At 41.8% G+C, this 23,359-nt stretch overlaps 1 protein-coding gene across 2 annotated transcripts in view; it reads right to left on the bottom strand.

Moving 5' to 3' along the window:
• The window catches only part of SPEF2 (sperm flagellar 2), a 237,957-nt gene that overhangs the window by 74,909 nt on the left and 139,689 nt on the right, over positions 1 to 23,359 (bottom strand). For both annotated transcript variants that reach the window (XM_082264268.1, XM_082264269.1), the window contains exons 16-20: positions 19,687 to 19,940; positions 17,735 to 17,813; positions 15,492 to 15,646; positions 11,357 to 11,536; positions 5,285 to 5,362 (exon numbers count right to left, since the gene is read on the bottom strand). In XM_082264268.1, the coding sequence (XP_082120394.1) occupies positions 5,285 to 5,362; positions 11,357 to 11,536; positions 15,492 to 15,646; positions 17,735 to 17,813; positions 19,687 to 19,940 (746 nt within the window). The remainder of the gene's footprint in view (positions 1 to 5,284; positions 5,363 to 11,356; positions 11,537 to 15,491; positions 15,647 to 17,734; positions 17,814 to 19,686; positions 19,941 to 23,359) is intronic.

Raw genomic sequence — 23,359 nt, 5'->3', positions numbered from 1 at the left:
GGAAGCGATCCTCTTTCACAGTGTGGTATTCCCGGGTGTCCTCATAGGAATAAAATAGCTGGACATAGTGAGGACCGTTTAAAATACATTTATTTATGTTAAAATACAATGGGATACTCACAAACGAATAACATATAAAAGCCTGTATTTGTCTATCCTCGGTTCGGTGGTTGGCTGCTCCACAGCGTTCTCCTCACCGACCGGAAGTCACGTGGCTGCCTCTCGGCCAATGGCTATACGCGTTTCGCTGTGAACACATCGTCATCTGTAGCTCCGGTCGGTGAGGAGAACGCTGTGGAGCAGCCAACCACCGAACCGAGGATAGACAAATACAGGCTTTTATATGTTATTCGTTTGTGAGTATCCCATTGTATTTTAACATAAATAAATGTATTTTAAACGGTCCTCACTATGTCCAGCTATTTTATTTCTATGAGGACACCCGGGAATACCACACTGTGAAAGAGGATCGCTTCCAACACACAGCCCAACCAGCCCTGCAGGAGCTACAGGACAAACATCAGCTTACTCTGCTACAACCTAACCACATAGTGGTAAGTAGATACCCTAAGGGGGATACCCCGAAGCAGCAAGATTAAGCATCCAGCTCCTGTTTTAACTATAAGGACTATTCATGGACTGTTGTATTTGGCAATCAGTTTGCAATTTTTTGATATGAGTTTTACATTGTAATATCTGCACTATTTATGATCTTTATCGTTTTGCACAGAATTTGCACTCACTGGCACTTTATTGATGATTGAATTCATCATTCCGTACATTTCTATTTACAAACAATAGTTGCAGATCACTATATTGTTTTTCAGAACATATATATATTTTCTACTAGCAGCGCTGCAATCACTGACCTTTATGCTGATGGACCTGCTCACCTGGAAGACTGAATGCTTTTCACCAAAATCTGCTCTAAGTAGTCATTTTGAAAGTTAGTCAACGCAGATATGATTCGTGTTTTAGGAAAAAAAGAATGAGTGTGTGTCGTGTGTGGTAGATGAGAGAATAAGAATACTGCATACATAAGCACTTTCATGGGAATTTAGAAACGCTTATGAATATTCTAGAAGAAGTTGTGTTACATAAAGGTAAAAGTGCACTAAACAATATCTGTATTCTTCATAAATAATCTATCTACATCCACTATTTAATGGCCCTCTATTCTATTTTTCATGAAACCCTTCCTTACTGAGTTGTTCTCCTGCCTCCTTGTAACATCTTCCATGAATTTCCAAACCTTTCCTTTTCCCCCATACTTTTCGCCACCATTTGTTTGGATCACTTTAAATAATGTCATGTACACTTAAAGGCATGTGTAACCTTCTTCAAATTCTGTGATGTTCCTCTTTCTGTTACTGGGCTGTCATCTGTTCTCTCTATCTATGTTATCTCTCTTCCTTCCCAGAACGGTTGTCTTTTTTCCTCTCCAAGTTGTCCTTCTTCTTCTGTCTTATCTTGGCCCAATCTTTGTGCTATTAGATGTGTGGCATATCAATATGCTGATTAGACAGCAAGATTATTGCAAAGGTGTGCCTTAGGCTGGCCACAATAAAGGACACTCAAAAATGTGCAGTTTTACTGTATTGGGGGGGGGGTCCGGGGGGGTCCAAAAAACAGTCGGTATCTGGTGTGACCACCATTTGCCTCACGCAGTGCAACACATCTTCTTCACATAGAGTTGATCAGGTTGTTGATTTTGGCCTGTGGAATGTTGGTCCACTCCTCAATGGCTGTGCGAAGTTGCTGGATATTGGCAAGACCTGGAACATGCTGTCGTATACGCCGATCCAGAGCATCCCAAACATGCTCAATGGGTGACATGTGTGGTAAGTATACTAGCCATGCAAGAACTGGGAGCTTTTCAGCTTACAGGAATTGTGTACAAATCCTTGCAACATGGGCCGTGCATTATCATGCTGCAACATGAGGTTATGGTCGTAGGTGAATGGCACAACAATGTGCCTCAGGATCTCGTCACGGTATCTCTGTGCATTTAAAATGCCATCAATAAAATGCACCTGTGTTTGTTGTAAATAACATATGCCTGCCCATATCATAACCCCACCGCCACCATGGGCCACTCGATCCACAAAGTTGACATCAGCAAACCGCTCGCCCACACAACGCCATACACGCTGTCTGCCATCTGCCCTGTACAGTGAAAACCGGGGTTCACATGTGAAGAGAACACCTCTCCAAAGTGCCAGACATCATCGAATGTGAGCATTTGCCCACTCAAGTCAGTTACGACAAACTGCAGTCAGGTCGAGACCCCGAAGAGAATGACGAGCATGCAGATGAGCTTCTCTGAGATGGTTTCTGACAGTTTGTGCAGAAATTCTTTGGTTATGCAAACCGATTGTTGCAGCAGCCGTCCGGGTGGCTGGTCTCATACAATCTTGGAGGTGAAGATGATGCATGTGGAGGTCCGGGGCTGATTGTGCTTACATGTGGTCTGCAGTTGTGAGGCTGGTTGGATGTACTGCCAGATTTTCTGCAACGCCTCTGGAGATGGCTTATGGTAGAGAAATGAACATTCAATTCACGGCAACGGCTCTGGTGGACATTCCTGTAGTCAGCATGCCAATTGCACGCTCCCTCAAAACTTGCGACATCTGTACTGTGTGTTAAAAATGAACATTTGAGAGTGGCCTTTCATTTTGGCCAGCCTAAGGCACACCTGTGCAATAATTATGCTGTCTAATCAGCATCTTGATATGCCACACCTGTGAGGTGGATGGATTATCTCGGCAAAGGAGAAGTGCTCACTAACACAGATTTAGACAGATTTGTGAACAATATTGGAGAGAAATAGGCCTTTTGTGTACATAGAAAAAGTCTTAGATCTTTGAGTTCAGCTCTTGAAAAATGGGGGCAAAAACAAAAGTATTGCGTTTTATAATTTTCAGTGTATCTCTGCCTCCTCTCTGTGCTGCCATCACTCTTCTGTCTTTGTGTTGTCATCTGTCCCCTCTCTGTGCTGCCATGTGTCCCCTCTCTTAGCTGTCACCTTTCTTTCTTTGATGTTATCTCTGTCCCCTAACTGTGCTGTCATCTCTCTCTTCTGTCTGTGTTGTCATTTTCATATTTTTGTGTTGTCATTTCTTTCTGATCTCTGTAGCATCATCTCTCTCCTGTCTCTGTGCTGTCATCTTTCATGTCTCTGTTTTGTCAAATCTCTTCTCCCTCCTGTATCTGTGTTGTCATATCTTTCCTGTGATTGTCATTTTTCCTTGTCTCTATAGCATCATATCTGTCCTTCTTTTGTGCTGCCATCTTACTTGTCTCTGTGTTGTATTTTCTCTTCTATCCCTGTTTTCTTTCTTTTTATTTCCTGTCTTTGTTATGTGATCTATTTTCATGTGCTGTCATCTCTTTCCTATCTCTGTCCTGTCGTCTGTTTCCTATCTCTACCTGATACCCACTCCTGTCCCTGTTCTGTCATCATCTTTTTAATTTTCTGCTGCTATCTCTCTCCTGACACTGTGCTGTTGTTGTATGCTATTATCTGTCTGTGTAGTCTCACCTCTCTTCTACTACACTGTTGTCATCTCCCTTCTTTCTCTATATGTTTGCCATAACATTCATCTCTATACTGTCATCTTACTTGTCTCGGTATCATCAGCTCTCTCCTATCTCTGTGCTTTCATCTCTCTCCAAACCCTACATCTTTCCTGTCTCAAGGCTGCCTTTACTCTTCTTTCTATGTTCTTATCAATCTTCTATCTTTCAGATATGATCTGTTTTCTGTCTATGAGCTGTTGCATCTATTCTGTTTGCGTTGTCATCTCTTTTTTTTTTTCTTTGTGTTGTCATATCTTCTCTGTTCACATGTTTTTGTCTTTCTTTCTTGTCCCTGTGCTGTCATCTCTCAACTGCGTCTGTGTTGTCATCTCTCTTCTCTCCTATTTTGTCAGCACTCTCTGTTTCTGTGTTGTCCTCTTTCTCTTGTCTCTGCACCACCATTTCTCTGATATCTCTGTGCTGTCATCTGTTTTCCCTTTGTTGTCATCTTTCTCCTGTCTCCATGTTGTCATCTTTATCTTGTTTCTGTGCTGTCATCTCTCACCTGTGTCTGTGTTGTCATCTCTCCCCTCCTCGCTATCTTGTCAACGCTCTCTGTTTCTGTGTAGTCCTCTCTCTCGTCTCTGCACCATAATTTTTTCTGATGTCTCTGTGCTGTCATCTCTTTCTTCTTTGCCGTCATTACTCTCCTGTCTACATTTTGCTATCTCTATCTTGTTTCTGTGCTGTCATCTCTCTCCTCCAATGTGTCCACTTCTGGCTGCATCCCCTACAGACCTACACTATGCCACAGCTGTAGGTGCTGTGTGAATTAGTCACATTGCTAGTGATTGCCATCCTTATGGTCTCAAACAACACAGTTTTCAGCTATCCTCAAGATTTTATTTTAAAGATGATGAATTAGATTTTTATTATTTGGAAACTTTTGGCGAGAGCCTTTTGTACAACATACAGAAACATTGTCACTACAAATACTCACATGCTATAATTCAGTTTTGTGATTAATGCTTTTAAGTAAAAAATTGTATTTTAAATTTGTTTTCACTCTTTAGTCCTGCGTGGGACACAGTGCATGTAGTACTTGTGTCCTATGTCGCTCCTACCCCCCCCTCCCCCTCCTTTGCAGCCACCTGATAACATAGGTAGGAAAGAGATGAGTATTTTCCTGAGACAAGCTTCAGCAGGAGGAATACAGAAGGAGAGGGGGCGTGTCAGTCTCCCTTCCCTCTGCATTTCTTCTGCTACTTCTTGGGCAAAGGTGGGGCCACAAGTGCAACCTCACAGCAAGGATTTAAGCAACCCATAGGTGATTTTATTTGCTCAATTCGCCCATCAACACAGTCAATGTTGATAGGGGGAATGTCTTCCACTGTGCTTCTGTGTTCTGCCATTATGCCTGGGTTTGGGGGGGGGGGGGGGGCGCAGGGAAGCCTCCCGGCCGGCAGAACGCAATTATTACTGCTAGCTGCTATAGCTGCCAGCAGTAATGGCAGGTAAAAAATCTGACAGTCTTTTTGTGCCCAAGTCAATCAATCGACTTAAGTACAATCAGCCTGCCAATAGATGGATCGAATCCCGGCCAGTCCCTGCTGAACCAGCTGAATTTCGATCTATGTATGGCCAGCTTAAGAAGCACATAGCAACATTCGACAAGGTACTACATGTACTTTGTCCCACAGATGACAGAACAGTGAGAAAAGAATTAATGACAGTTCTTTAAACTAAAATTAAAATTGTATTCTACCTGCTTTTGGTGACTTCGGTGCCGAATCTTTTCCTCGAGGTGTATCTGCCTTCTTTTCTTTTTTATCTAGAGAACTATCTATGAGGATAGACAAGACAAATTAGCTCGCAGATGGCTTTTTTTAAAATAATACAGTCTTGCAACAACTTTAGCTCAAGAAAAACTACATTGGACCGGCTATCAAATTAATATAAAAGAAACAATATAGGAAAGACGGCGCATTGAGAAGCCACTTGTGGGACTGACATAAATCTATCTATACATACACAAACTGTGCACACATGAGTATGTAATGATAAAATACATTTATTAATATCTTTATTATTATTATACTTCATATATAAGTTTGGTGAGCAATTGTCAGATCGCGCAATATGATAAAAATAGTTATTTATTATCTGTGTTGTCCAAGAGTTTAATATGGAACTTCACCTAAATTGTTTTCCTAGTGTTGAATAAAGCTTGAAAGAGTAAAAAACTCTGCAGATTTTTATTGACAATGTAAAGCCCCGTACACATGATCAGATTATCGAACGATCTGTCGTCCGTTTTTTGTGGCATGCTAGTCTGATGTGGAAAGTGAAGAGGTTATTTTCATACGAATTTTCCCGAACGACACAATTCTACTTCAGAAGTGATGTCATGTGTTGGATTGTTTTGTATGTGTTCTTTCGTCTCTGAGCATGCCTAGTCTTGCTCTTAAGATTTTTCTCCGTCGAAAACTGTACTAATGAGATGTTATAGCCTGCACATCAGAATTTTTTTGGCCGAAAAGTCGGAGTCGGCTGTCAAAAGCACCATAATAACAATCCGAAAATCGGCAGATCGGTCCTCGGATGAATTTTCCCTACAGATTTTCTTATCGTGTGTACGGGCCTTTAGGCTTGTTTCACACAGACTGCGGCTTGTATAGGAGCAGTGTGAACAGCAAGCTGTTCAGCAGGTTTTTAATAAGTTTCAATAAGTTTTGAAGTCTGCTAGCAGCTCATGTAAAGTGGTCATCAGCACTCCCATTTGGATCTATGTTCAACATTTACAAGCTGGAGCTGAATGGCACTTTAAAAGCTTCAACAAAGCTTGCTGAAAGCTCTGCAAATGCTTTGTCAAAACTTTCTGTTCACACTGCTCTTATACAAGTGTGAAATTGGCCTTAGTGAAATGTCCCCTCATTTTCTGCCCTGGTGACACAACAGCAAGTAACAAAATAAATCAAATTTTTTCAGTCCTCACTGGAACAAGGGTTCACAATGAGAAACTTCCCTTCTAATTCTGTTTCAACAGTAAAACTGTGGATTTCACATCACTTTCTATCCCAGGGACTATGGTCACCAGGGCATTAACTGAAGGTGGATCTCACAAATGGGGCCACAGCCAGATATTAAATCCTAACAGAGATTCTAACCTTTCAGGAATCTACTCGAAACTAGAGAAACAAGCTTTGGCTGGAGTTATGCCTTATTCTACAGAAATCATACATACATCCATGGCTATGTATAATGGAGTATATTATTTTTTACATTATGATGAGAAAATGCTAATATAATACAAAAAAACAAGATTTTAGGAAACACGTTAATATTAATAGGACCATTTACAGCTGATCTCTTTTACATATAAAAACACTATACATCTCATAAAACATACATTAACTCTCCTCTGAGTAAACCCTGTTACCACCCTTGATTATTAATAAAATAAAGCTTTATAATTATGGGTAATGAAGGGCTTTTAATGGTGGAGAGTTATTGATATGTTTTCTTTATGATTTAATATAAAGCACATGATGAGTTATTAACTGCAATTGTTGTTTTTATTTTTGATATACAGTATCTCACAAAAGTGAGTACACCCTTCACATTTTTGTAAATATTTTATTATATCTTTTCATGTGACAACACTGAAGAAATGACACTTTGCTACAATGTAAAGTAGTGAGTGTACAGCTTGTATAACAGTGTAAATTTGATGTCCCCTCAAAATAACTCAACACACAGCCATTGTCTAAACCGCTGGCAACAAAAGTGAGTACACCCCTAAGTGAAAATGTCCAAATTGGGCCCATTTAGCCATTTTCCCTCCCCGGTGTCATGTGACTTATTAATGTTACAAGGTCTCAGGTGTGTATGGCGAGCATGTGTGTTCAATTTGGTGTTATCGCTCTCACTCTCTCATACTGGTCACTGGAAGCTCAACATGGCACCTCATGGCAAAGAACTCTCTGAGCAACTGAACAAAAGAATTGTTGCTCTACATAAAGTTTGTATAGGCTATAAGAAGATTGCCAAGACCCTGAAACTGAGCTCTGCAGCACAGTGGCCAAGACCATACAGCGATTTAACAGGACATGTTCCACTCAGAACAGGCCTCGTCATGTTTGACCAAAGAAGTTGAGTGCATGTGTGTGTGTGTTCAGCGTCATATCCAGAGGTTGTCTTTGGGAAATAGACATATGAGTGCTGCCAGCATTGCTGCAGAGGTTGAAGGGGTGGGGGGGTCAGCCTGTCAGTGCTCAGAACATACACCGCACACTGCATAAAATTGGTCTGAATGGCTGCCGTCCCAGAAGGAAGCCTCTTCTAAAGATGATGCACAAGAAAGCCCGCAAACAGTTTGCTGAAGACAAGCAGACTAAGGACATGGATTACTGGAACCATGTTCTGTGGTCTGATGAGACAAAGGTAAACATATTTGGTTCAGATGGTGCCAAGCGTGTGTGGCGGCAACCAGGTGAAGAGTACAAAGACAAGTGTGTCTTGGCTACAATCAAGCAGGGTGTTGGGAGTGTCATGGTCTGGGACTGCATTAGTGCTGCCGGCACTGCGGAGCTACAGTTCATTGAGGGAACCATGAATGCCAACATGTACTGTGACATACTGAACCAGAGCATGATCCCCTCCCTTCGGAGACTGGGACGCAGGGCAGTATTCCAACATGATAACGACCCCAAACACACCTCCAAGACAACCTCTGCCTTGCTAAAGAAGCTGAGGTTAAAGGTGATGGACTGGCCAAGCATGTCTCCAGACCTATACCCCATTGAGCATCTGTGGGACATCCTCAAACGGAAGGTGGAGGAGCGCAAGGTCTCTTATATCCAACAGCTCCGTGATGTCGTCATGGAGGAGTGGAAGAGGACTCCAGTGGCAACCCGTGAAACTCTGGTGAACTCCATGCCCAAGAGGGTTAAGGCAGTGCTGGAAAATAATGGTGGCCACAAAAAATATTGACACTTTGGGCCCAATTTGGACATTATTACTTAGGGGTGTACTCACTTATGTTGTCAGCGCTTTAGACAATAATGGCTGCATGTTGAGTTATTTTGAGGGGACAGCAAATTTACACTGTTATACAAGCTGTACACTCACTACTTTACATTGTAGCAAAGTGTCATTTCTTTAGTGTTGTCACATGAAAAGATATAATAAAATATTTACAAAAATGTGAGGCATGTACTCACTTTTGTGAGATACTGTAAATGCCTAGGTAGAATGTATATGATATCAAAGCATGTCCGTGATACGTAAATTAGTACACCTTGGCAGACTTGTTTACCTGTATTGTTAACTTATAAAGTATAAAGAAGTAGTGAACAGCACAACTGTGGTCAGCATTTTTATAAACTTTACTGGTAAATTCCAGTAGAGGTAATCCTCTCCAGTCTCAGCTTCCCCTGTGGCTCATTTCGCCTTTAAAACAGACTCAATTATAGAGAGATTTATGATTAAGCCTTTTTAATACGTGAGATGTGTGGGAAGCAAAGTTGAGACCGGTGGGAATCGCCATTTGCATTTTCCATAAATGGTGTGCATGAGAACACTGGCATCAGTTGTGCTGTTCACTACAGCCTTAGCATGCAAAGATGAGAGAGGGAGACAGACCTCTGCAGGCATGGCACTTGGAGCGGCAGTTGCAGCTACAAAGCAGTACTCTTTGGTGGTCTGGTCCAAGCAATATTTACATTTTGTAATGCCCCCTACTGCTGAAGCACTTCACCCAAGTCCTTGTGCAAGCACTGTATCCAGCCGTAAAGATTGATAAATCATGCTATATTAAGTTTAAGCACTATTCTTTATTGGGTATAAAGACTTTGGGCCTGGGATATGGGAGTTTAGTGGTAAAAGAGGTACGGATTTTAAGTAAGACATGATGGGCACTTAACTAAGGCATTTACCCCCCCCCCCCCACCTCCTGCCCATTCCCTTTACAATGCCACTATAGGTAATAGATAAATAATGTTTGTATGACGCCTTGCATTAAAAAAGGAACATTACGCCCTTCTTTTCCCAGACAGCCTACTTTATAGCCTACTGTTATGTCCAAAGCTACAGGTTCTCTTGTGCAAAGTGTGGCCACAAATAAAACCATTTACACTGTTCCAACAGAAGTAAATTTTGCAGAAATATATATATATTTTTTACAATGTAGGAAATCAATCAACTTTTAGAAAACATCACTAAATACAGCATTGCCAGCTGTTGTAAACACTGAACGAGACATGACAATGGGGTTGATTTACTAAAGGCAAATAGACTGTGGGGCTGATTTACTAAAAACTGGAGAGCACAAAATCTGGTGAAAGAAACCAATCAGCTTACAGGTTTTTTTGTCAAGGCTTAATTGAACAAGTGGACGATAGAAGCGGACTGGCTACCATACACAGCTGCATCAGATTTTGCACTCTCTAATTTTAGTAAATCAACCCCAGTGCCCTTTGCAAGTGCAGTCGTTCCAGAGCTTAGTAAATAAGGGAAAGCTCTGCTGACTTCCATCATCCAATCATGTACAATCAAAAATGCTTTTTTTTTTATTTACCTTGCATGTGATTGGGTATTCTTTGCAAAGTGAAGCTTCACCTCATTTACTAAACTCTGAAGCAGCTGCACTTGCAAAGTGCACAGTCTATTGGGCTTTAGCAAATCAACCCCAATGTGTACACTTAAATGATTGTAGCTTTCAAAAGTGCAATTAGCCTAATTAGCAAAAATAATACTTCTGATCCTTGAACCAATTTTCCATATCAGACAAAATTCTGCACCCCTTTCTTCCCAGAACTAGCTCCTATGATATCTTCTTTGAGGTAAGCTTCTTCTCCAATCCTGCCTACTGTATATAGGGTTTAAAAGGGTTTCCTGACTACATATATATTACAAGTTCTGTATATATATATATATATATATATATATATATGCAAGACATATAAAACATATAAAACATTGAAAATACAGAATTGACTGGTCCCAATATCCAATCAGTGTTTTGTGAAGTAATGAAGTAAGTCCCATTACTTCACAAGACACTGATTGGATATTGGCACCAGTCAATTCTGTCTTTTCAATGTTATATATATATATATATATATATTTTTTTTTTAATATAGCACAGTACAGCCTCCTAACATAATTTCATCTATGAACCTTACATATTTCTTAAAATGTATTTAAACTTCCAATTAAAGTCCAGTGCTGAGGGACGGGTTATCTACAGTATGTACACTATATTCAATTTTTTAACAATAACAACATGATTTAATAGATACAAGACAGAGACCTCTCCAAACACAAAAGTCTTAAAAAAAAAAACTTAGCATTCTAGGAGAGAGGAAATTAGTTTGTCATGGTAGAGAGTTCTGTAGTAGAGCTGTAGCAGAAAAGAAATATTGTACACGTTTTCAAGATGTGAAAAGAAAAAGATATTTTGATCTTTGAGGGTATAAAGGAGGGCACAGAAGTCAGATTTTTCAGTAGGATATCAGGACCCAGTGTTGTAGAGAAGCACAGAGGGAAGCATAGATGGTGCACTGGTATGTGGAGATCAGGAATGAATGAATGAATGGGAAGGACAGAAAATTCTCTGATAGTTTTTTAGGATAGAAATGAAGTGTCCCATGTTCTACTGGGTATATCACAACCTCCATAAGTTATGATATATTGCATGAAAAATATACCACCATGCTGAGCTTCAAGCTTTGAAAAGACAGCAGCAAACATGATAATAGTTAATTTTTAAAGGAAGGTTGGAAGGAAAAATATTTCCAGAGATAAATCTTCAATTATTTAAGAGAAGTCACAGGACCTTTGGGTGACTTAGATTTCCCCTTTCCTTTTTTTGCAGATTTCTGTTTGTCAGAAGACGAAGGACGTGGCTCTTTGGTGGTCTCTGGAGGAGGAGTGGGAGGTTGAGGTGGAGGTGGAGATGGAGCTGGTGGTGTGACTGGCAATGGTGGAATCTCTTCCTTCTTCTCAGCCTCTTTTTCTGTAGATCACATGTAATAAACAAAAACAGGACATCACAAATAAAATGGAATTAGACTGCGAGAAGGCAATAAAGGCCCTGACATGTGCAGAGCTCTCCTAAAAGAAGAGCCTAAAGGCCTGTTCCAATCATGAATCTGTGGTGAAAATCAGCTATGCTGCAACAGTGCTACTTCTGCCATATGAGCCATGGCCCAGCTAAACATACAACACAGTGTGACAGGAAGTCAGGTAAATCTGTGGATGTTGTCACAGACAGGAGATACATTTCCACCTGGTTTAGAATATGTGAGGGATTAGCTCGGTGGTGGGTGTAAATGACCCCTTGGGGGGGTTCGTTACACAGAGAAATAGCCGAGGAGTAGTTAAAAACAACAGTCTATGGTTTATTCTTGCATATTTCTTCACACAAGTGCAAGCATCAAAAACAGCATAATTCAAAAACTAACATAAAATAAAATAAACCCTGGCCACTGTGGGTGTCTACCTTCACACACAGGAACCTACCTAGGGAGTCTGTCCCAACCTACTGCTGGGCAGACACTGCTGATCATACAGCAGACAATCAATAGTCCATTTATTTTCTCTTCACACAGAAAATGTCCATTTGTTTTCTCTTCACACAGAAAAATCCATGACCTCACCTTGAGAAATCTTCAGCTGACTGCTCTCCTCAGCGCACATCATTTCAGGAGGCAGCGATCAGTAATCATCCTCTGGATAACTTATAGAGGCCTTAATTGCCTCATTCTGAACAGCTGAAGTCTTTTCAACATCCTTACACCTTTCTGGCTACCTCTGCAGCCGAAACCCTATAGTAATTGGTGAATTTTCTAAACCAGGTGGAAATGTATCTCCTGTCTGTGACAACATCAACAGATTTACCTGACTTCCTGTCACAACAGTTATGCATGAAACTGGTATATGTGATAGTAGACAATTCACAATGATAATGTGACTTGCAGCAAATGTTATCAAATGCTATTATAACACAAGTGTAACAAATTGAGAAGCTAGGAGTGAAATAGGAATTATGTACTCTTATTTTCAGAGTAAGGGCGCTGTACATAGTTTCTTAAAAAAAAATCACAGTGTCTTGCCTCAGTACTCCTATCAAGATCCCTCAGTCCTGATGCAAGCAGTGGGTTGGCTCTTGGGAGAAGTTATGCAAAAAATAATACACCTTGATGGATTGATGACACTCTGAAGGAGTGGATACCCTAGGTGGGCAAATTTTACATGTTATGTGAGGCTGAGCTTCTATAATTAAAATAACTAAAGCTGAATGAAATTGGCAGGCCAGGGACAGAAAGACCGGGGAGGAAAGCTCTAGTTCAGGGGTGCTCAATTTTTTGAAGAGAATGGACCCCAATGAAATGAAATGACTCCGAATTTTTTTATTTTAAATAGCATAATAAAGATTTTAAACAACAATCAGGATCATTATTTTCCATGGGACCAATCCTCGTTGGATGTTTACCCACTGTTTAATCACAAAAAGAAAGAGTCAATGACACTAGTGTGAATACTGACTTTGTTTCCTTTTTACAAGGACTCTATGTCTATTTTAGCTGTTGCAGGAAAGGATCAATTCCTGTATACGCCGCCCCTCCTGTCCAAGCCTAAAACAGAATGTGACAGGGAGGCCGCACAGGCATGAGGCAGGGTCAACATGGCGACCCCTGACGCTACACCAGTGGTTGGGTGTGTATGGTAAAAATGCATCTCAACTATGGGGTTTTACCTCCTCCCAAACTGCAAATGTAACAAGCCCTTACTGTCCTGAGCCTCCTATAAGACTGCTTTCACACTGATGCGCTGCGGTTTACCCGTACGCTGCACCTGCAGCTTTCCTGCGGGTGAACTGAGCTTTGCTATAGACTTCTATTATATCTTGCGGGTGTGGGACACTTTCAGAAAGTGCACCAAACCCAGAGGATATAATAGAAGTCTATGGCTCAGTGCAGCTAATCCGCAGGAAAGCTGCAGGTGCACTGCACTGTACCCGCGGTGTGGGTAAACCACACAGCATCAGTATGAAAGCAGCCTAATAGTTGTTAATCCTTTTATAGGTGCTAATATGTCCATTGCTAGAAGCTATTATGCCCAGTCTATGTGTTGCTTAATACACTGACCTGAAGACCTCTTCTTTTTCTCTAACAGCTGCTGCTGGTATCACTCTCCCAGCTGCTAGAACGGATAAAAGGCAGAGTGCACTTGGTATCAATACACCCGGGACAGGAACGGGCCCTACAAAGGAAGCATCGGCTATGCAGCTCCTGCTCCCTCTGTGGCTGCCTGCTCTCTCCACTGTTGGTGCCGGCTCACTGAACTCTGGGATGGCAGGTCGGTAAGGCCAGATTGTGATCTACAGGCTGCTGACCTTGGGCATGCACTGCTCTTCTCTGTTTTTTACCTTGTCCCTGTAATCCCTGACAGGGACAAGGTTTGAGAATAATTCACATGGCCAAAAGGCTGGGCAGGCCCTTCTCCTCTCAGTCTGCCAAAGCCGACCAACGAGTCCTGGGTCAGCCAGGCCAAAGAGATTGCCTGGTTCAGGGGAGGAAGGAACCTAATAGCCACACATCCTACACTTCGGGGTAGGCTCAAGGACCCACACCCTCCATCCAGTGAAAGAAACACAAACAAAAGTGCAAAGTGACAAAAACATGAAGAGAAAAATAAAATAAATAAACATTGCCTGTGCATTTGCATAGGCTAGGCCCTTAGGCCTAGTAACAAAAATTGCCCAAAGGCCTAGCCCTGAGAGGCTTGGTGCAGAAACAGCTTTAGTGCTGTGACCTTGTGCCTTTTTACACATTTTGGGGTTCCCAATCCCAAGTGCTACTAAGAGCATATCTGGGGTGACCAACTCCCAGGGAGGCACTGACACCGTGGATTCTCTACCTCTTTAGCCCATGGCCAGGCAAGGTAGACCTGTTCAAATCAGGAGGCACTTGCCCCTTCCAACCTTCCCGGGGGAATTACTCACACGCCCACATCCAGTGGGTGCCCCGATTTCTATTCCAGCCAGTACTAGCCTTCAGAGCCCCCATCATACCAGCCAGAATACTATACAGCCTCCCATTCCTACCAAAAGGTTAGAATGATGGCGGGGGGCACCCCTACTGGACACTGATGAGAACAGATTTTTTTTTCGCGGTTGTGCAAAAAAACGAAAATTGTTACGTATACAAAAAAAATGCATGTGAAACACACACAAAAAGTACACTTAAGGTTGTGCTTTAGTCCACCCCCTGAAGTGGTAGGACCTTTCCCTGAACCCTTGGGGCACAAGATTCCAAGCAACGACAAGGTTTGAAACATGGTCCACCTAGCCAGAAGACCTGGCAGACCCCTCTCCTCATGGCCAGCCGAAGCCCACCAACGAGTACTAGGTCCAGGGGTTCTCCCGAACAGAGACCCCCAGGTTCAGGGGAGAAAGGAATCTGATGGCCACACATGCTCCCCTTAGACTTCTTCAAGGCAAGCTCGAGGACTCACACCCTCCATCCATTAAAAAAACACACACACAAAAGTGAAAAGTGACAAACCTGTGGAGAAACACTGGCTAGACCTTGAGCCCTGGTAGCAAAAATTGCCTCAAGGCCCAGCCCATAGAGGCGCAATGCAGAAAAAGTATTTAGTGCTTGTTCACACAGTGAGGTCCCGCATCCAAATGTTGCTAAGGGCACCCCTGGGGCAGCCACCCGGGGGGCACAGACACTGCAGACTTTCTGCCTTCCCAGCCCACGACTAGACAGGGGGCCTGCCCTGTTGTAGCTGATGCCAGATGCCCCCCAGACAAGAAATGGGGCGAACTGTATCTGACTTGCTGCAGTTTCTAATGCATCACAGTGTACAGTGAAAAAGTAAGCAATTTTAGTACATGAGAGGAACCTGTACAACTGTGCAAGACTAAAGATAGGGCTGGAGTTCAACTTTAAAAGCTGTACCTTTATTCTGCTTATTGTAGAGAGTTGTTAAAAATACATTCTCCATTGTCTGGTATAAAGTGTCCTCTTCAACTTCTCCATCTACTTTGACTAAGATATTCTGCAGTGAAAACCACACCTCCAGTTTCTGCCAGTTGTCAAGGAATCCTGTAATTCTAAAAAATGAACAATATTTAAATTTACTGCCAAATAAAGACATAACTGTAATCTACTCCTCATGGCACACCCCTATGTATTATTATGCAGGGCAAGTAATAGAAACATATTAAAACGGATTATGCACAAAACAGTAATGCATAGTCAACCAAAAGACGGGCTTTTCCATCTTTTTAAAATATCCTAGTAAAAGTCTTTCTTATGGACAGCTAAGAACTGCTTGTTATGGGCTGGGGACCAGAGGATTTCTGGGATCTGAACAATTGCAGAGTTGCATGTATCCTTACTATTAAAAGTGGTAGATGTGGATGACAAGCCAAAGAGGAATTACTGAATTGTAAGTCAACAGCACCATACTGCAAAAGGTAAGGGCAGGGCAGACACAAGTGCAACATGGGTAGCAGATACAGGAACATGAACAACAAGACACTTGGGAAAAGTGTTGTGACCGGGAGCCATGAGAATCAAGACAAGAAAAATAGGATTATTTTACTTGCCAGAAAATCCTTTTCTTGGAGCCCATAGAGGAAATTCTAAAAATGTAAAGAAGTCCTGTGCCCCTCAATGGACAACAAAGAAAAGAGTAGGGATCACAATAATTAGGTTGTAGACACCATGGTAGGATGAGTTTTTAAATCATTTTTTTTTATTCCAGTTACCCTGGGGACATAACTGGGGTCTATGCCTGAGTAAACTACAAATAAATAGGACAGAAAACTGTGCAACCTTCCAATACCCTATGCCCCCCCCCCCTCTTCACCAAAAAATAAATACATGGGCCCTGGAGCTGGATAGGATCAGAGACATGGAAAGCTTATTGGTCCAGGAGGGGGGCAGGGAGGAAAGGTTCTCCGCCACGTGGTCATCCTGGGACCTATTCCGTTGTTCAGATGGCTTCAAGGCCTGGATAGAGACGCCCGCAGAGTCGGGAGCTGATGGGTTGTAGTGGGATGTACGTGGTCCGCGTTCCCCCACTACTCTTTTGTTTCTTCTGCTCCTTTTCTTGCTTCTATATCTGCTGCTCTCATCTACACTCTCTCATCTCTACTCTGGACGGTATTTCTCTGGCCACCTTTACAGATATCCCTTTGGGGATATCCCTTTGGTGGACATCGTTATTGTCACAGAGTGTATCACATTTATTTATGATTTGAATTAGCGCCGATTTTCTACACCATACACGTATCCCTTTATTATCACCTATTGACCACCCATAAGTTACTTCAGGATTCCTTTCTATGCATTGCCAACCGTACCGATTTACCGCCCCCCTTGTCTCAAAGCCCGATACGGCTGTCTTGCGTCATTATAGTTATTTGTGCTACTAAAGCTGGAATATGTTATATCACATTACTACCGTTATACTTATAACTCCACTTTTGCATTGTGCATTCATAGACCATACTGCCCTTTGGCGTCATGTATGAATGCTGCTGTATGCCATGTTCATCACTATATCTGTTTTTCTCATGTTTTTATTCTATTCCTGTTTTGTGAAATCTTTTTCCTTCAATAAAATAAGATTGAACTAAAAATAAATACAAATGGAGTGTTTTAAGGTATTGGAGAGTTTCTGCTGCAGCAAGTACAAAGTATGTAACTTATAACCTCAACTACCTGCTGTTAGCATTGTAGTGTTCTTGTAGCCACATTTTTCTTTAGATCAGGGTTGTACACTTGTGCAACATTTTAATGCCTTCGTGCCCAGCCCCAGCATCCTTTCAATAGGTTCTGCATACCCAGGGGGTCGAGAAAGATTGGGGATCATCTGACCACTGTGATTGGCTTTGAGAGTGGTCACATGAATTGGAGCCAGTCATGCCAGCTATTAATTGTTAGTTGGGACTAAAAGATGTCTTTGACAGCTCAGTCTCTGCGCTAGGAGCCCGCTCTAAGTACAGAAACATTGGCCACCCAGTTATGCATATCTGCAGTGTTTGGGCATTAAAGCCCATCTTGCTGCCGCACATATGTGTTAGACGGGTGACAACATGTTACCCTTCTCTTTCCTTCAGATGTGTATGCTTTATTGTTCTTTACTGCCATATGGAGGCACATAAGACTGACTAAGGGGGGTGTCTTCTTACCTGTGCTGGATCTGATCCAATTTCTGTTCGTGGTCATCTGCTTTAGAATCCGCTTCATTGTATGGGTCATCTCTTTGACCTGTTGAGATGTTTTTAAATCTCAATAACAAAATACTAAGAAAGAGAAATAAATCACAAGCTCTTCAGAAAACTACAAATATATTTGTGGAAAGGCATGCTGGACCTTGCAAAGCTTTCTTCTTCCACATCATATCAAAACACAGTCTGTAAGAACCTTATACAGTTTTGCTTTGAATTTTTTTTCATTTCTTATATTATATCTGTTTAATCAGAGCTAAAAATAACCATTGATCCTGCCAGATATCTAGAGCTTTTCTGTGTCTTGTGCACTATGCAGTTATATCTCAAGCAGTGTCATTAGCCTTGCCCAGTTTACTTCAGCAGACTACAGAATACTCTTCATGCTATAGAGATGAGGAGAGGGGGTGTTTTTTTAGTTTAAACACACTTCCAGTCTTAGGGTGGAAGTGTTGTTACTACAGTACAGTGAGTGAGAGAGTGTTGTCACCCTGGAAAAGGAAGTTGGTTATTGGCAGGATCACCAGCAAAAATGAAAGTGTCATGAAAAACTCACAATACATGTTATTTAACAGTGTGCGAATACTTGCAACGCCACTGAAGCATTTGTTTTCTGTAAATATACCTGGTTGATCCTGCCTTCTGCTGTCCCTCTCATCTTCTCTGTGTCCACATTGCAGAATGAGATTGTGTAGACCAGCTGTTGTCATCTACTGAGCATGCTCCAGTTTCAGTTCCCTTATAAGTTTTTTATTTCCACCTTTTTCTTTTATGTGCAGCCCACATGAGTATAGAGTCATAAGTGTGGGTGTTTATACAGTAGTAAATGACCCTCCCCTCCCTCTCTCCTCCTCCTCCATGTCCTCATATTGCTAAACTTGATGGGGGGGGGGGGGCGGGATATAGTATGCTGATTGATTAGATTCACTAAGAAACATACAAAAAGTCTTAGTTTTAATATAGATCAGCATTAAATATATCAAATATAAAGTAAAAAAGAGCCTTAGATGCAGATGCCTTCTTAACAAAATGAAAGCTAGTGTCAGTCATCTTTGACTCTACCTATAGGATATTAATGCACACAAAATAGACATTTTATGTTCAATAAAGATTTATTGGGAGCTGGAAAATAATTTTTTAAAAATTTATAATCGAATTTGAATTGCTCTTCAAACTGTTTTTTTAGTCAGAACCAATCAGTGACTCACACTGTAGAGAGCATACATTATCAGAGTAATAGAAGGCCCACAATCCCACACACAACAGCACTGCAGGAAAGAGGTACTTAGAGGATTTAACCACTTGATGACCAGTAACGACATACGCTGCTAGATTTCAAGTGGTTATACTGGGATGATGGCTGCAGCTGCAGGCATCATCCTGGTACTGTTTTTTTGAGCAGACTATTGTCTCTCTTGTAAAAGCAATCCTAGCGGGTAACTAGCCGCTGGATTGCTTTTACAAGCAGTGGGAGGGAACGTCCCGCCACCCTCCGTGGCTTTACTAGGATCTCCCATCCCAACAGGAGTCCTGATCAATGCATTTGAATGAGACCGATATTTACACGTAAACAAAAGTGTTAGAAAAAGACATGGGGGTCAAGTGGTTAAAAAACAAACAAAAAACAAAAGACAGTGGCATGATATATATGATTTATATGATATGATATGAATATTGCAATTAACACTTCTCTGTTTAGTATCATTTTAAGAAAAAAAAAGCCTGACATAAATAAAAGCAGCCTCCAAATTTAAGGATAGGTAAGCTGAAATAGGTGTACTGTAAAACTGCATGGGAACCCTGCACTGCAGAGAAGTGAAAGACCTCAGGCAGAGGTTTTACCACCTATCAGTTTTGCTTAGATATCTGCCAGTTGTGACCAATCCTAATTTTATTCTCACCAGCCATCTTACCATAAAACGTTGCAGAACGCTGTAATACTACATTGTCTGAAATGTCTATTAAGGCAGCAAAGTCAAACGCTGGAGGAGGTGGCGGAGGATCTTGTGGGCCAGCCGGATCTTTCACTAGAGTTGACGTTTTCTTCTGGTTTCTTGTTGCCATTTTGTCTGGGTCACATCCTGTAAGAGCTTTTTCTACCAGTTTTGCCTGGTTCAAAGTAGCTGGGAAGCCATCTATGACCCATCCAGTGTTTGCTGGAATATTACTAAACAAAAAAACAATAATTTAAATATATAAAGTGAATCTGTAAGACATTTTACACTTTAAAAAAAGAAAAAGTGAAGTTTGACAGTAGGTACAGTATCACCATTTTATTTTTTCTCTGTGACTGACACTGGCTTTACTTAGTTGCTAAAGGCATGACTTTCCTGCCTCTTAGTGTAATGAATCCAATAGTCAAATTACAGCATCTCTTACTGGAAATAGAGATTGTGGGTGGGGCTAAACTCTGAAGCTTTAGAAGATGGAGCCCTTAAGCTTCAATGCAGACTGCTTGTTCTGTGGCGGTAGTGGACATTAGGGCTGATGCATACTTTATGTGGCCATCATCTTAGACCACTGTTATGAAACATATGACCCTTAACCTCTGACTCTCAGAATGTCTTAGCTGATTGACGGGACCTTAAGCGAATTCATCACTTTGCTTACTACTCGGTGAGAGCTTCACCTATAGTCAAAGTTGGCAATCATCCCTAAATAATCAAATTATATAGTTCCGTCTCTCTGCCTGTGACGTGTCCCCACCATCTGATTATTTTCCTTGGTGCCCCTGTGCCCGCCCCCACACTGCACCCCACTGTACTCGCACAATTCACTGCAATATTAGTTGCTCTACCTTGCACTATCGGGTCCTGAAGAAGCCATGTTACTGGTGAAACGTTGACCTGGCAGATTGGGTTACCAGAAGCCTACAGCTTTACAAAATGCTATGCTTTTTGACATTTATTTACGGTCTTCAGGTACCTGAGTAGAGTCTATGTAAACAATTATTGGTGGATCTATTTTGGACTTATATGCTTTTGTTTTTAGAATATTTGTACAATAAAATGCTATTTTTTTTCCCTATACCTCTGTCTCCTATAGCTGAGCCTTTAAAGTCCGGTTAGTTAGGCAGGTTCTGGCTTATATGGTTCCGCATACTTTGCAGATGTGGCTTTAGCTAAACCTTTTTTCAGATCTAAACCTAGTCGCTCTCCCCCACCTTGAGTCTATATGCCCCATATTGGCATTGTGTCCACCGTAGCATTTGCAGTGGCAAGGCAGTGTAGGACTGGCCAGAAGAGGGATTAATTTGATGCAGTTGGTCAGCTTAAACATGTATGGCAATATATGTGAACTAAATATCCCTGTTTTTCATTGCATAGTTTGCTGGAAAGGGTGTAGCAATGTGCAGAGTGTCCATCCAGAATTTGTAGATCAACAAGTGAATCACTGCAGTGCTCCTCCACCATATATTAAAACTGTTGTCTTACCAAAGAGATTGGACTGTAAGTCAAAAGAGTCACAAGCGCAATATGAAAAAACATCCTGCAAAGTGAAGGTCCTTAATGTCTTGCCTACCTTTGGATGGAAAACCCTCTCATATGGAATGGTGGGCAGTTAATCCAGCATGACATGTATAAATAATAGAGATATTCCCATAGCGTAGAACTGTATGTAAAAGTTTTTTTTGTAGATAAAAAAACACCAACTACTCACAGTAGGATAGTTGAAACAAGCATATATACAGTAAATCTCAATCCTGGGAACCGAGCTGACAGCCTCTTGGGGTTGGCTGATATGGTGACGTCACAAGCTTAAACTGCACCCTACCCGTTTAGTCGGAATTTACATCATCGAAACGCGAAGGGAAGCGTTTACGCTTGTGACGTCATTACGCCCGCCGACCCAAAGAGATTGTAAGCTCAATTCCTGGGATTTACATTTCCTGCATATACAGTATCTCACAAAAAAGAGTACACTCCTCACATTTTTGTAAACATTTTATTATATCTTTTCATGTGACAACACTGAAGAAACGATACTTTCCTACAATGTAAAGTAGTTAGCGTACAGCTTGTATAACAGTGTAAATTTGCTGTACCCTCAAAATAACTCAACACACAGCCATTAATGTCTAAACCGCTGACAACAAAAGTGAGTACACCCCTAAGTTAAATTGTCCAAATTGGGCCCAATTAGCCATTTTCCCTCCCCGATGTCATGTGACTCGTTAGTGTTACAAGGTCTCAGGTGTGAATTGGGAGCAGGTGTGTTAAATTTGGTGTTATCGCTCTCACTCTCTCATACCGATCACTGGAAGTTTAACATGTTTAACCTCATGGCAAAGAACTCTGAGCATCTGAAAAAAAGAATTGTTGCTCTACTTAAAGATGACCTAGGCTATAAGAAGATTGTCAAGACCTTGAAACTGAGCTGCAGCATGGTGGCTAAGACCGTACAAGCGGTTTAACAGGACAGGTTCCACTAAGAACAGGCCTCGCCATGGTCGACCAAAGAGGTTAAGTGCACATGCTCAGCGTCATATCCAGAGGATGTCTTTGGGAAACAGACTTATGAGTGCTGCCAGCATTGCTGCAGAGGTTGAAGGGGTGGGGGGCCAGCCTGTCAGTGCTCAGACCATGTGCCGCACACTGCATCAAATTGGTCTGCATGGCTGTCGCCCCAGAAGAAAGCGTCTTCTAAAGATGATGCACAAGAAAGCCTGCAAACAGCTTGCTGAAGACAAGCAGACTAAGGACATGGATTACTGGAATCATGCCCTGTGGTCTGATGAGACCAAGATAAACTTAATTGCCAAGCGTGTGTGGCGGCAACCAGGTGAGGAGTACAAAGACAAGTGTGTCTTGCCTACAGTCAAGCATGGTGGTGGGAGGGTCATGGTCTGGGGCTGCATGAGTGCTGCCGACACTGGGGAGCTACAGTTCATTGAGGGAACCATGAATGCCAACATGTACTTTGACATACTGAAGCAGGGCATGATCTCCCCCATTTGGAGACTGGGCCCCAGGGCAGTATTCCAACATAATAAAGACCCCAAACACACTTCCAAGACAACCACTGCCTTGCTAAAGAAGCTGAGGGTAAAGGTAATGGACTGACCAAGTATGTCTCCAGACCTAAACCCTATTGAGCATCTGTGGGGCATCCTCAAATGGAAGGTGGAGGAGCGCAAGGTCTGTAATATCCACCAACTCCGTGATGTCATCATAGAGGAGTAGAAGAGGACTCCAGTGACAACATGTGAAGCTCTGGTGAACTCCATGCCCAAGAGGGTTAAGGCAGTGCTGGAAAATAATGGTGGCCACACAAACTATTGACACTTTGGGCCCAATATGGACATTTTGACTTAGGGGTGTACTCACTTTTGTTGCCAGCGGTTTAGACAATAATAGCTGTGTGTTGAGTTATTTTGAGGGGAAAGCAAATTTACACTGTTATACAAGCTGCACACTCTCCACTTTTTATTGTAGCAAAGTGTAATTTCTTCAGTGTTGTCACATGAAAAGATATAATAAAATATTTACAAAAATGTGAGGGGTGTACTCACTTTTGTGAGATACTGTATGCTTGTTTCAACTATCCTACTGTGAGTAGTTGGTGCTTTTTATCTACAATAAACCT

This window comes from Pelophylax lessonae (genome assembly GCF_965119305.1).
Source record: "Pelophylax lessonae genome assembly, chromosome: 1".
Taxonomy (NCBI): Eukaryota; Metazoa; Chordata; class Amphibia; order Anura; family Ranidae; genus Pelophylax; species Pelophylax lessonae.
This window is presented reverse-complemented; position numbering and strand designations above follow the sequence as displayed.